The sequence below is a fragment of the Camelus bactrianus genome, chromosome 4 (assembly GCF_048773025.1).
Source record: "Camelus bactrianus isolate YW-2024 breed Bactrian camel chromosome 4, ASM4877302v1, whole genome shotgun sequence".
NCBI classification, from domain to species: Eukaryota; Metazoa; Chordata; class Mammalia; order Artiodactyla; family Camelidae; genus Camelus; species Camelus bactrianus.
This window is the reverse complement of record NC_133542.1, coordinates 22,828,854-22,844,653: the sequence shown is the minus strand read 5'-3', so window position 1 is coordinate 22,844,653 and position 15,800 is coordinate 22,828,854. Positions and strand designations below refer to the sequence as shown.

Here is a 15,800-nt window from a genome sequence, read left to right as displayed (position 1 = left end):
AATGAATGATTAGAATTCATTTCAATGAATACTAAGTGCTACTGAAAATTCTATATAAATTATAAAATATTTTCTCCAGGTTTAATTAAATTCTGGTCCTAAAATTTAGCTTTATTCCAGTAAGTTTAAGCAGGCAGGTTAGAGACACCAAAAATAAAACATACTATTTTCATGGATTTAGTCAAACAAAACAGTCTTTTTAGAATTTTTGTTTCTTTTTTACTGAAGTGTAGTTGGTTCACAATGCTGCGCTAATTTCTGGTGTAAAGCATAGTGATTACATCCTTTTCATATTCTTTTTCATTATAAGCTACTACAAGGTATTGAACATAGTTCCCTGTGCTGCACAGTAGGACCTTGCTGTTTATCTAATTTATATATAGTAGTCAGTATCTGCAAAAAGACTAAAATAGTCTTTTCTTATATTGGGTAACATTGTGACAAAATTCTCTCTATACATCTAACCTGAAAATATATGAATCACTTCATTCAGCAAATATATCATAAACAAGGTTAAAATGCATTGGATTCCTAACAGAATGCTAAATGATTTTCAAAATGTCATAACATAACCCCTTTGGGTTTCAATTTCATTATCTCTAACATGAAAGTAATTATGAAAACATCCTACGTAACAAAACAAGGATACTGTAAGACTTGAGCATTCCTGCTCAGCACTACTAGCTAAAAGAATTGTTAGGTCCCCTAATGAAACTCACAAGCTTCTGCACAGCAAAGGAAACCATAAGTGAAACAAAAAGACAACCTAAGGAATGGGAGAAAATTTTTGCAAATGAAACTGACAAAGGCTTGATCTCCAGAATATATAAGCAGCTCATACGACTCGGTAAGAAAAAAATAAACAACCCAATCCAAAAATGGGCAGAAGACCTAAATAAGCAGTTCTCCAAGGAACACATACAAATGATCAACAGACACATGAAAAAATGCTCAATATCACTAATTATCAGAGAAATGCAAATCAAAACTACAATGAGGTATCACCTCACACCAGTCAGAATGGCCACCATTCAAAAATCCACAAATGACAAATAGTGGAGTGGCTGTGGAGAAAAGGGAACCCTCCTTCACTGTTGGTGGGAATGCAGTTTGGTGCAGCCACTGTGGAAAACAGTACGGAGATTCCTCAAAAGACTAGGAATAGACTTACCGTATGACCCAGGAATCCTGCTCCTGGGCATATATCCAAAAGGAACCCTACTTCAGAAAGACACCTGCACCCCAATGTTCATAGCAGCACTATTTACAATAGCCAAGACATGGAGACAGCCTAAATGTCCATCAACAGATGACTGGATAAAGAAGATGTGATATATTTATACAATGGAATACTACTCAGCCATAAAAATTGACAACATAATGCCATTTGCAGCAACATGGATGCTCCTGGAGAATGTCATTCTAAGTGAAGTAAGCCAGAAAGAGAAAGAAAAATACCATATGAGATCGCTCATATGTGGAATCTAAAGAACAAAAACAAACAAACAAAGCATAAATACAAAACAGAACTAGACTCACAGACATAGAATATAAACTTGTGGCTGCCAAGGGGGCGGAGGGTGGGAAGAGATAGACTGGGATTTCAAAATTGTAGAATAGATAAACAAGATTATACAGTATAGCACAGGGAAATATATACAAGATCTTAGGGTAGCTCACAGAGAAAAAAATGTGACAATGAACATATATATGTTCATGTATAACTGAAAAATTGTGCTCTACACTGGAATTTGACACAACATGGTAAAATGATTATAAATCAATAAAAAAATGTTAAAAAAAATTGTTAGGTCCCTAGAACTATTTGTAACTTATTGCTTATTACCAAAGTAGCTTTATTACAACCAATATTATATAGCTAATTATTTGATTTTCATTTGATATTCTTTTGACTAATAATTATGATTTTAAAAAATTAAAAATCATTTGTATTGCTTCTACAAGTGTTCTAAGAAAAATTGGGTTTGAATTTTCAAAACCCAACTTGTACTCACTTTTTGTATTTTCCTCCTAGATTTTAAATCTCTTAATAAACTTTCACTATGCTATTAGCCTTTTGTCAACATTCAGTATGCATGTAAATATGTCTATGTATACATTTCTAAGTATTCAAATAGGATCACCTATCATCAGTTTTCTATTAAAAAGTAGTGATCTTTCCTCTAATTGATAGTAATTTTTCCAGTTTCTACCTTTCATGTGAAGAGAGGAATCAGTTTGTAATGTGTAACATCTTAATACTTCAGTTAAACATTACCATTATATTCTTATCTGGGTATTGGAATTTCTTTAGTCTATCACTGATCACCTAGTAGTACTGATGAACAGTCTGTAAATATTTCATAAAAATTCGTAGGCCAAAGAAAAATGGTTCCCTCCTTCTGAGAGCTTTCACTAAAATCAAGTATAACATAAACTGATAACTCTATTATCTATCAGATACGTTTACATGTTTATCTCATTTAATTTCACTACTATTCACATTTTTCAGAAATGGACACTGAAATTCAGAGGTTAAAGGATGTGTCAAAGGTTATATCTAAAATAAGAAAAGGTGTGTCTGTATACAAAATCAAGATCTTTCCAATACCAGAAGTTGGTAAGCGACATAAAGAGCCAGATACTTAATATTTTAGAAGTCTCAGGCGACTTGCCTCTGTTTCAATTACTCAACTCTGTTGTTGCAGCACAAAAGCAATTGTAAACAATATGAAAGCAGATGAGAGTAGCTGTGCTTCAAGTAAAACTTTATTAATAAAAACAAGTGGAGGTCAAATTTAACCCAACGCCCGCAGTTTGCCAATACCTCCTCTACACTACAGTGCGTTCCCTCCTAGAGAAACTCTAGTAGCATTCAGTAATACCACTAATTTTACCTCTCCCTGCTTTTAAACATTATGACCTTAATCTTACTGTTAAAACTCTATTTTAATGCTATTCTTATTAGATTCAATCTATTTGAAACAGGTTACTCTTGAGAGAATATTTACAACTTTTTATATATTCTAACTACAATACCAGCTGTATCAGAAATTAATCTATAAATAAATGAAACATTTCTAAAACTTTGGTACTAGCATGCATTACATTCTTAGTGTGATAATGTCAAATACCTATATGTAAAGCTCTCCCTTTTGAACTCTGTTCAGTTATTAGTATTTAATTTTAATTGCTCACTCTATATTTAATATGCCAAGTCACCACAAGGCCCCACTAACATATGCAATCAAGCAACAATAGCAAATAACCTCTTTTAATTATACAAAAAAATCATGTGCACAAAAAAGATCTAAATACACAGAACTTAAAGACCTTCTCTCAACTGCTCTCGTTACAAAATTTAATTGTATGCACCACCTCTGAACTTGTTATTTTTAATACGAAAGATTTAAACGGTATAAATTGATATTAATAAGTTAGAAAAACACCCTTGTCCATCAGGGATTCTATTCCTTCTCCCCTCTCTCCTTTCCCATCTTGCTCCCTCACATGTGTACTTGTATGTACTCTCTGTCACACACACTCCCATACACACAGAGGGCATTTTAAAAACACAATTTAAGCCCAAATGACATACAGGATCAGGCTCAAATACCAGTTCTACACACAAAGCACGCAAGATTCAGAAAACACAACCAGGCTCAAATCCCAGTTCTGCAACTGAAAGTAGCTGAATAATCACTTCTACCTTTGCGCCTTTAGTAACTGTTTATTTAACCTCTATTAGTCTGTTTCTTCATCCATAAAAATGCGGGAGAAAATCACACTCACCTCATGTGGTGGCTGTGATCATTTAAGTGAGAACTGAAAGTTCATGGTCATGACATAGTGTTGGTAAACAGTTCACACTTACAACTCCTAGCTGCTCCTGTTACCGCCACGACCACTACCACCACCATTTGGGGGAAGTCTTATTAACAGCTATTGTAGCTTCTCTACAAAATGGAAAAAGCACTGCCTCAAATGACATATGTAATAACAACTTTTTAAGGCACCCTACAAATTCACTTTATCCCTACTGTTAAAAGTCAGAGGAAAATAGTCCTTTCTCGCAAGAACTGAATGTTCCTTTGAGAACCTCTAAAAATTAAACAAGTCTATTTCTTTTCCTGAAAAGAAACAAGAAGTTAACACTTTTCACTTTGTTTTTCATTACTGTAGATACTTTTAAACCTATATATAGATATAGATATAGATATATAAAGATCTAATATGCTGCTTTTTAAAGAACACAACACTAGTAAATAATCATAAATAGATTCATTTAAAAGGGACTATCAGAATATGGTCCACTTTCTCAATTCCCAGTATATTTTAAAGTGCACCAACTTGGGGTTTATTTTTATTGTTATTGTTTTCAATTTTCTGCACTTAAAAGAACCACATGTTAATAACTGTATGTTATAGTCGCTCTAACATTAGTGGATATGAACATTTCTTACCACGTTACGCTTTTTTAGTGGAAGAAAATAATAATAGTGGCAGAAAGAAAACATCAGTCCATAGCAAGCAAGAAGTTCAGTGTAGAAACACAACTGCAGAAAAAGCCAGTGATTATCTTCACCAACACAATTGTTAATCCTGAAGAAAAAAAAAAATGAAAAAGAAACAATACTTTAAACTTTAATGAGATGTTAATTTCAGGATGTTAAAACTAAACATAAACAACTTCATATGTGCTTTACATCATGGAGATAAGACAAAGCCACTCAAGCAAACATTATGTAAGAAAAAGTATGATGTAAACATGGTACCTCATGTTTGTAAAGCACACTGTACTTTTCAAAGAAGTCCATGTGTACGATCTCCCTGCAACTCAACCACCACCCAGTGAGGCAGGAAGAACATATGGCAGTCTCCTTGCTTCACTGAGGCAAAAGAGGAACAAAGGAGTTAAGAGACTTGCCAGAGGATGTACAGTTAGAAGAGACGGTGGTCAGGAGAACAGGAACCCTCTTCTATATATATATTCCTCTGCCATTCCAGACATGGAGACCAATCTGAATGATCTGAAATAAACTCACTTAAACCTGCCACTCTGACCTACTGCTAAGCATTCACAATTTCTTATTTTTAAAATCTAACCTTGGTTGCTGAATATAAACACTTATTCAAAAGTATTTATAAATTCTTATTGCTACATTTCCACCAATACAATAGTGAACCATAACTGGGGAAAAGGATTAATGTTATAATCTCCAAATTTTCAAGATTAATGCAAGCTGAATACTTTATTTCTCCAAATACCTAAATTTTCAAAATATTTCAGTTCCAGCCGAAAACCCTACTTCAAAACTATAAATTATCTTTCACAAATGTTTTCATTTCAATATAGCATTACACTGCCACTGGTTGAAAAAATAAATAAATAATAGGGTCAATTCCTAACTTCAACTGTTGTTTTAAAGGTATGTCGTCAAACTATTTTTAAAAATCTGATATATAACTGAACAGAAAACTTTGCAGAGGCATATTTCATAAACAAGAAAATGTCCTGTGTTTTGCTATCTGCAAGCAGGGCTATGAGAGAGGTGTGCTCTGTATGCACTCAGTAATACTCTTCAACAGCTGTTTCTTGAAAAATGACTTATCCTTGTCCCATCCTACCTGTCCCCCCAAAATTTGAGAAATAACTGCTATGATCATGGCGTTCTTCTTAACCAGAGAACTTTAAGAAATCCTAAGATAATCTATGTGTTTGAGTTCTCTTGGTTACCAACTCCTTAGAAAGTATCAACAGAGCCAGAAACAGAATATCTTGAGGTGACCAGAGAACTGACATCCAAATCCAAAGCATTAAGCAGTTGAGATGATGTAGTTTCTGAAAATATCAAAAATTCTCCTCGCTTCTTATTTACACTGTACGTGTCCCACACTCTCTGAGTATCTCCGCAATGCTCTGTCAGGGAAGTCAGTCACACGAAGGCCTACATCTGTTCGGGCCCCTGGTCTACGTCCTTTCCTACCCTCCAGTTTCTGCTACTTCCCCGCTTCTTCCCACCCATGTTCTGAGAGGGTGACTCAAACTGTGGAAGCACAAGACCTAGAAACTGAAAGCGCACCCCGATCTTAGAGTTTAGGTTAAATAGCACTTTATTTTGCCACCAAGTTAGTCTTCACTCCTTAAAAATAAGTAATAACACTAATCTATACAATGTCAAACCATTTCCTAGTTGATTATTTTTTAAGCTTAAACTATTACATTTATTGAAAGGAAGTATCAATACCCAACCAAATATCATGGACACTCATCATGTTTTTAATCAGAAATATTACTCTAAAAAGTACACAAAATTGAGTTTTCAGTGTGATTACCACCTACCTGAATACATGTTTTATCTAGTTATTAAAAACCTATCACTATTGTAATTGTAAACAGTCACTGAGGTTTATAAAATCATTTCAGAATTAATCTGTTTAAATTCAAGGTATATTTTTAAAATACCAACTGCATGTTATACACTATACTATTCTGTTGATACAATTTAAAACTTTTTAATATATTAATGAAGTGCTTTTATTTTTTCCTAATCTCAGGAAATTAACTTCTATTTAAATAACCAGGTTATAGCAAAAACTAAATTTCTACTAAAAGCTTGCTAATAATTTGTGCTATCAAAAATAACAGAAACTCTAAACTGATTAGTATTATTAGGCAAAGCTAAACTCTACCCTTAAGTAAACTCTAGTTAAAAGCAATTATAAATTTAAGAAGCTCATTATGCAGTTAATTTTGTATATATGCATGCATGTGTAAAAATATAAATATATATGTATTTAGATATATTTATAAAGTGCTACACCATACCAGTTTAAATATTTATACAGAGATCCCATGCTAGGAAAACAGAATTAAATACAATATCTTGTTCACAGATTTCTGTGACAGCTTTGAAATGAGATACAATGCAGAACTCTCACAACATTTGTTTTCAAAAATTCTACTTTGCAAGTGAACACTTTCTTTAAATATTCCAAGAGAGCCCCCTGTTGACCAAAAATGTTGGCAGTTTCAGCAGAACCAGCTGACTACCACTCTTACACATCCAGGCAACAAGTAATGTTAATACCTACATCCAATACATATTACTAAAAAAGCTGAAATGGGGTGAAATGAGTTATCAGGGTAACTGAAATGTGTTACACTTTAATTAAACAAATGGGAAAGAAAATACAATGAGATATATATGGTTTATTACAATTAGAAACAATAATGGCTACTATATTTATACTTAAGTACTTCCTAAGTATCAGATACTCTACTAAACGCTTTACATAGATTGCTTCATTTAATAAAACTACTTTAGTTTTTTTGTATATTTGAGTGCACGTTACTTCAATTTTCCACTTAAATATCTTCTTGTTAGAAAACAAAGGCTCTCTGGAAGAATGACTTTGGGAGTTGACATAACCATGTGATCAGATAAAGGTATCCTTCCTTATTCAAGATATCTTTAACTGTGTAACTTTAATATAACCTTTGTTTAAATCTGCCAAGTACTAAGATTAATTTTTTACTACTTTTCTTTCTAGGAATGAATTATTCATTTCTTACCATGGACAGTGATGATCCATTCTCCTGACACAGTGGCCGCAGCGGCTGCAGTGATGGGAACGCTTTGGTCTCAACAAATTACACTTGTTACATAATTCCCAGAACTCCCTTTCTAGAGAAGGAAATTAAAATCCATTTAATGATGGCACATGAGTAATGATGAAATTTAGCAACAAGTGTTTAGAAAATTTTCAAGAAATTCTTCAATATACATGTCTAAGTCTCCAGGATAAACATCTGCCATAAATGTTGCTGCTCTATTCAATGCATGTTTTATTTTGTAATGTTACTAATTTTAAACAGTATAAAAATAAGACATTATGAGTAGTCAAACTAAGGGACAGAAAACAATGTATCTGGGTTTTAGACATATTACTATAAGTAAAATTTAATGACAAAACCAAGTAAACCAAATTATTATATTAAAACAGAATTGTACTAAAACAAATTCATTTCTAGAAATTTATTATCCAAAAGCTCTAAAGAAAAAATAGTGTTGATTACTGGTTTCACGGATTAGTAAGTCAAAACCAATCCTATAATATCATTAGAAACACAGATGGCATCCTTCCCAAGCCCCCCACATGAAACCATTTTTTTTTTTTTATATCAGTGGATTCATTTGGGAATATTTATGAAAGAGGGTTGGAAAAGATTTCAGATGGCTTTAAGAAGTAATACAATAGTTTCAGAAGTGAAGAAGATTACAAGAAAATTACTATTTAACGGAAAAAAGAAATTCTTTACAAAACTATCCTACCACCAAATAGCAATTTCCTCTAGTCTGTTGTGAAATAGCACATAATTAAGCTTCGTGCTAAAAATATGAAGTTTACAGAAGTAAAGAGAAAAATCATTTGTTTTCATTATAAATTGCTCTAATTAGATCAATTAAAACTATATGGGACAGTCATCTACCGAGACAATTACTTCATTATATAGAACTTATCTTTAAATACTTGTTGAAATGGAATTTTACTTTTACAAAATTCTTAAATCTTCCATCAGTTATGTTTAAACTACATCCCAGCCACATTAAAAGTATGCACATAGTTAAATTAACCTTCCACATTTAGAGTGAATATTAGTTTATGCAAAGTATGACCTAGCACACAGTAGGTGGTCACTAAATCCTTGTTGAAGTATGAAAAGTTTAAAATTTTAAAAAATAAAAGACTCCAAATATAAGTAATAGAAGATAACAGTGGGTAGTGTTCAATTTCTAAAAAGATACCTTATTTTAATTTCATATTTTTAGTTTAATGGCCAGGAGTAAAATCAATATACTGGAATTTCATAGTAAAGTGTTGGAAAAACATTCTACTATAAATGTCTCTGGAGAAGTCAATAAAATGTGAATAAAACTACATTAAATTAATTTTTCCAATAATATGAAAGTTGCTAAGTTATCTTTTACATTTAAATTCTCATTTTAAAATAAAATCCTCTTCCATTTCTTACCTTACAGTTTTTATTTTAATGGTTTATTTAATGGTTGTACAACTCTGTAAATATACAAAAGCCACTAAATTGTACACTTTAAATAGATGAATTACAGATATGTGAATTATACTCAATAAAGCTGTTTTTAAAAAGTAAGAGCCTAAACAATACCATTTCATAAAATTTGTCCCAAAAAATGACAAAAAGTAGTATTTCTGTATTTCAAACATGCAAGTGCCTAATTTAAATGATATTAATAAACACTTAATGATTTCATCTACATGCCCAAAAGTTTATAAAACTGAACTCTGGGGATCTTCACACCAGAAAATGGAACTTATATTCAAATTGCCTCTTATCTGGCAGGTCACATGGAGACTAAAGTTATTCTGTTCAAAAAAAACAACAAGGTCTGTAGAGCACAGGGAACTATGTTCAATATCTTGTAATAACCTTTAATGAAAATGAATATATGTATATATATGCATGACTGGGACCTTGTGCTGTACACCAGAAACTGACACATTGTAACTGACTGTACGTCAATTTTAAAAACTTAATTTATTCCGTAGGTTGTCTTTTTGTTTTACTTATGGTTTCCTTTGCTGTGCAGAAGCTTGTAAGTTTCATTAGGCCCCATTGGTTTATTCTTGCTTTTATTTCTATTGCTTGAGTAGACTGTTCTAGGAGAACATTTTTGAGATGTATGTCAGATACTGTTTTGCCTATATTTTCTTCTAGGAGGTTTACTGTATCTTGTCTTATGTTTAAGTCTTTGATCCATTTTGAGTTGACTTTTGTGTATGGTGTAAGGGAGTGTTCTAGCTTCACTGCTTTACATGCTGCTGTCCAGTTTTCCCAACACCATTTGCTGAAGAGACTGTCTTTATTCCATTGTATAGTCTTGCCTCCTTTGTCGAAGATGAGTTGACCAAAAGTTTGTGGGTTCATTTCTGGGCTCTCTATTCTGTTCTATTGGTCTATATTGGTCTATATATTTAAAAAGCATGTAAAATATCTGAGTAATTCAATTTTTTAAAAATAGTTAAAGTAATAAAATATTAGGGTGTAAGTTTTCTTTTCTAAAGAGTTCAATTATATGAAACCGCTCAACCTTAAAACAAAGCCAAATAAATGTCACTATTTTGAAGCCCCAATTCTTTGGTCATGCTGTATTATTTTTCACTGGTATGATTTTTAAATTTTTTTACTAAGTTAAAACCATATTTATAAAATAATCAGGTAATGAGCACCAAAAAGCATATGAAGACTTCAATTAACTTTGCTTCAAATCAAAGCAAAGGTGAATAAAGAGGTAAAATAATCTGTATATAGACTGGGGTAAAAAGATGGTAGAGACAAGGGTGCGGGCCTCACAGTAGCTCTGTAACAACCTGCTATGCAACTATGAAGAGCAGTCTATGCTCCTGATTACCCAGTCTACCCACCTCATACAAGTACCACGAGGATCACATGATAGGAGATACCAAAAGACTTTGGCAACATTAAAATGTGATAAATGAATACAAGTTTTTTAATTGGGCAAAAGGAAAATTCTTCAGTGAAGAAAAATAGGCCAAATGTCAACTGAAACCAGATAAAGTACAGACATTCAAAGAGTCAGCAAGATGCCCTGGTTTCCTCCATCGATGGAGGCTACAAGCTAAAGTAACACAGCAGTTTCAGATGGATTCAACCTGGCCCACAGGTAGAACCGGTCTGGTATTTATTTTAAAAGAATGCTTTTTAAAGGTTGAATTGGTTGCTAATATTTTTTTAAATCATGCAACATCTCAAAAAATTGTGATTCTGTGTTTTGCTTCTAAAAATTGTAAGATCCAAGACTACTAGGCTGTACAACAATTTCACTGTAGCTGAATAGTGGCCACTCCCTTTAGATAAGATAGAAAATTTTCAAAATGAAATAGTTCCTCCCTGTCCCTTTCACTGATTTGCAGTATCCAACAGTATGTAGGTGGAATACTGGGTTGCAGAATTGAAGTAGAATATACATGTATAATATTTTAGAGACCCTTTGGTTTGGGCTAGTTGAGAAGAGGGATTCTATACAAATTATAGAGCGCCATCCTCCCCAAACATATGCACTTGCGTACACACACACACAAACAACTGCCAAGTGACAGTGCTACTGTTTCTATAAATTAATAAAAATTAAATATTCAAGATAGTTTCAGAAACTTCTACAGCTACATAAACATCAGTGTCATATTATTCCCATTTAATCATTAAACTTGCAAGACCAAATAAACCCTAAATGATTAATCTCAAAAAACAATCAGAAACTCAAGGGAAACTCTCTGAGTGACTTGCCACTTAATCTAATTTTGGAAGGAATTACTACATGGGTTCCAAAACTCTGCTATACACAGGTATTTCAAAAATACTGCGATCTTTCAAAAATACTGATACCTGGCTCTCATCCCCACACATTCTGATATAATATGGGATACGATCCAGACACTGAAATTTTTTAAAGTTCCCTAGGTGATTCTATCATATGGCAAGCTTGGAAAACACTGAATTATTATAAAAAATAATTCTGGTTCTATAATATACAAGAAAGACATAAATTTCTTACTAGAAGGAAGTACAGAAAGTTCTCAAAGCTTACATAGCAAATGATCAAAAAGTGAAAATCAGGAAAAAGGATAAAGGAGGTTTACTATATCCTGGCATTTAATAAAACAAGCAATATGTTTACAATTCATTTTTGTGGTCTGAATGGTTACTATGCAATAAATTGATCAAAAATTACCTTCCACTGACAGTAGAACAAAAGTCTTTCAAATTTTTCATTGAATTGTTGGAACTCTGAGAAATATAGGCAATAGTATCATAATACTACAAACATTTACTCTAAGCAATATTATATTTGTAATGTCATGAGGTAAGTGGAACAATCAAAAAATTCCTTTATTAAATAAAAGTATAATTTCTCAGAAAATTATGTATCATTCAACAAATATTTACCCAGCAACAATTGCTAAGTGGTAAAAAATGTGTAGGCACTAAGATTACAGCACTGAACAAATGAAGAAAACAAAACAAAAAATCTACACCCTCTAAGAGGTTATATAAATCTAGAGTGGGAGTTGGGAGAGACAAATAAATTAATAAGTACACTGAAAAGGAAAGTCAGAAAGCAGGGGATTCGTGATTTTCAACAGAGAAATCTGGAAAGAAAACATTTGATAAAAGACTTTAAAGTGGTGTTAGATGACATAAGTAGGTAGTATACCAAAGGCAATAATATATAGTAACAAAGATGGTAACACTGGCATAGTAAAACTGATAAATCTGAAGAGTACCATACCTCCATGTGGGATCTTTGGGTTCTCAGGAAGTCTTCCTGGATCAGTTATTGAGGCCCTCACTAGGGCAACCAGACAAAATATGGCAATGCCATAGAATACTTTGAAACAAATAAATTAATAAAATCAGTATTTACTCTTCAAAACATTTTTCAACAAGCATATTTAAAGCTTAAATGTATATTTTAATTAACATCACTAGGATAATTTTCAAAAGATAAGATGGAAAAATTAAATGATTAATACTGCTAAGAGGGCTTTCTTAAATGTACTAATTTTAAATATCATTTTGTATGATAATAACTGATAAACTTGCAATAAATTAGATTTTTTATTAACAGAAATTCCCTATCAATATGGTATAAATTAAATGGTTCCCTTTTAATTATTACATGTACTATATCTGAAAGAATCAAAGTAACATTTTTAAAACTATTCTACAATTAAACGTTTCCATGAAGCCTAACTCACCAGTTTCAAAATCATTTTGAGTTAGTGAGGTTCAATTGCTCTTTTCAACAGATCCTAAGATATTTAATTTGAAAATAAAAAATCTAGCTACTATATGTAAAAATAGATTAAAAAAAACAAATTTCTTCTGTATAGCACAGGGAACTATATTCAATATCTCATAATAACCTTTAATGGAAAAGAATATGAAAATGAATATATGTATGTATGTATGTGCATGACTGGGACATTGTGTTGTACACCAAAACTGACACATTGTAACTGATTGTACTTCAATTAAAAATAGTAATAAAAAATAAAATTTAAAAAAAATAAAAATAAAAAATCTAGAAATGTTTGAGTATTAAAATGAATAACTAGAAAAATAACAGTAAGGGAAAATAAATTCATTCATCATAACTCTACCTTTTAAATGAGAAAGTAATAAGCATTTTGTTGGAAGGATAAAGAAGCACTACACCTGTAGTAGGAAACAATTCAAGTGCTAACTCTAGGACTGACTGCTTGGTACTGGTCAGTTTTACCATTTATAAAACAGAAATTATACTTTCCACAGCTCTTGTGAGGTGAAAATGACATAATACACATGGAAACTGTAAATGTCATATGTACATGCAAAACATATCATCCAGTCTTTTAATCATAAGCAAGCCGTCACCAATGAACTATAGCAGAAAATAATTATCCAGAAATTCAAAGTGTTATCATAAGCAACATCATACTAATTTTTGTATCATGAAATTTTCATCTCTCAATAATGCGTATCATCTTCATTCTTAAAATCGCTTCCACATTTGCAATAAGTGTGTAAGTGTGTATCAGAAATATCAAAAATACACAGACACAAATTAGTTCCACTGCGTCAGTCTCTTTTTTAAACAAAATGGTCTATGTATTTCATAGAGTTAGATGTGGAGATATCACATTTATCTAACTCTGAAAAAGATATAAAGGCCATTCTTTTAAAAAATCATCCATAGTGTAGTAAATAGTTTCATACTAACAGCATTGAATAATATTAAAAGGAAGGTTATCATAGTGGTACTATACTCCAAAAGTATTCACAATGAGAAAAATATTTGATTATATAAAGAAATAAAGATCTAGAAACTTACTTATTATTAATACACCCGGAATATGTCCTTCTTCATAGTGAGGAAAGAGGATAATTTTGGGAATTAAAAAAAAATTGTATAACCAGACAAAAACAATCAAACCCATGCAGCACCAACCATGTGGGTCAACAACAAAGTGAATCCGAAGACCCATCTTGCAGTCCTCTGACTGCCTGCCAACCCACAAGGGAAGATGATCCTAAGAAGAGGGAAAAAGAAAACATTATTTACATAGAAAAAATTATTTGACAAAAACAAAACTACATCACTGGAAACTATAAAATAACACTTAATGAGTTTTCTTTGTAGATATATTTTTGACAAAATAAAACACTATGGAAAACAAAGAGAAGTTTCCAGATACTCAAATTTCACCATAAGCTTCAAATAATTTAAATTTTTAATAGGAATTGCCATCATTCAGTGTAAACTGGCATTATCTTCTGAAGTTAAACACAAGTCTGTCCTTAACTCAGCAACTCCACGCATAAACCCAAGAGAAATGAGTGCACATATCCACCCAAAGATATGATTAAAACTACTACAAAATTTTGTATATAAAACTAACTGATGGTCATACAAGTCAAAAAAGTGGTCTTCTTGTGGTGGGAGGTGTGTTGATTAACTGGAAAGGAACAAGGAAGAAACTCTGAGGAGCTAGAAAGATTCTATATGTTGACCTGGGTGGTGCTTTACAGAAATATACACATGTAAAAACTCACTGAGCTATACAAGTAAGATTGGTGCAATTTAAATTTTAAACCACAATAAAATGCTTAAAAATCATTGTGAAAAATTATAACAAAAAGTGAAAATTACAAATTGTCAAAAATATTTAAATTCACAGGATGAAGCCCAATTAATATTACTATCAATTCGAGAAGACTCCTGTTTAAATGGGGCTTTTTTTCAGTTGAGTGTTAACAAAATACTAACAGGTCTCCTAATGAGACACTTAAGATACTTCTACGTATGGTACAAAAAAAGTGACTTATAAAATATATCCTTACTTTTGCAAATATAAAGCTTAAATAATAAATTTACTATACAAGATCTAGAGGATAACATTTACGTAAAATACAATGGAACAATACAATTCTAAACTCCACAATGTTTCTCAAACCTATAAGCAATCTAGAATCAACTGAGGAGCTTTTGAAAAATACTTATTCCCAGGCCCCACTCCAGAGCTACTGAATCATAATTCTTTATGGAGTAATGCTCAAAAATCAAAAAAATGGTCTAAAATGCATCCCAGGTGTCTCTGATATTGCTGACTGGCATCTAGGAACCACTGATCCAGGAGATTTACTAAGACTTCACTGTTACAGCAATGAATTGAACTCAGTTCAACAAACACTCATTGAGCCTCTACTACATACCAGTCACTTGCTAGACACTACAGATGCAATGATGAATAAGACCTGGTCTTTGCTTAAAGGAATAATGGGGGAAAAGAGTCATAAACGGGTTCAAAATGATATAATACATTCCAGAGATATGGACAAGATCTTATTATATATGCACAGAAAGATGGGGCTAATTAAATCAGGGTAAGACTTCCTGTAGGGGAGAGAACTGAGTTCAGTCTTAAAAGACTAGTAAAGGTTATCCAAGCAAAGAAAAGTGACAACGACACTGCAAACAGAAGAGCAGGAGGTATACAAGAGGAAAAATTGTAGGAGGTATTATAAACTGCCATCATAAGTTGTAAAGCTTTCAGTGGAGAGTGAGTGGTAAGAAATAAGGGGCACATGAAGGACACAAAGATGCCACGCTAGTTAGAATGCGAAGACTTCGTTCTTAGGCATTAGAAAGTTACCAAGGCAAGGGGTTAACATAATGAGACTTATACTTTTAAAC

The 15,800-nt window shown here is 32.2% G+C and overlaps 1 protein-coding gene across 4 annotated transcripts in view; it reads right to left on the bottom strand.

Annotated features, from left to right (window-relative positions):
• ZDHHC21 (zDHHC palmitoyltransferase 21) overlaps positions 1–15,800 on the bottom strand; it is a 69,286-nt gene that overhangs the window by 41,669 nt on the left and 11,817 nt on the right. For all 4 annotated transcript variants that reach the window (XM_074361555.1, XM_074361554.1, XM_074361553.1 and 1 more), the window contains 4 exons: positions 13,938–14,136; positions 12,354–12,452; positions 7,577–7,688; positions 4,464–4,602 (listed from right to left, as the gene is read on the bottom strand). In XM_074361555.1, coding sequence (XP_074217656.1) covers positions 4,464–4,602; positions 7,577–7,688; positions 12,354–12,452; positions 13,938–14,091 — 504 coding nt within the window. In that variant the 5' untranslated portion in view covers positions 14,092–14,136. The remainder of the gene's footprint in view (positions 1–4,463; positions 4,603–7,576; positions 7,689–12,353; positions 12,453–13,937; positions 14,137–15,800) is intronic.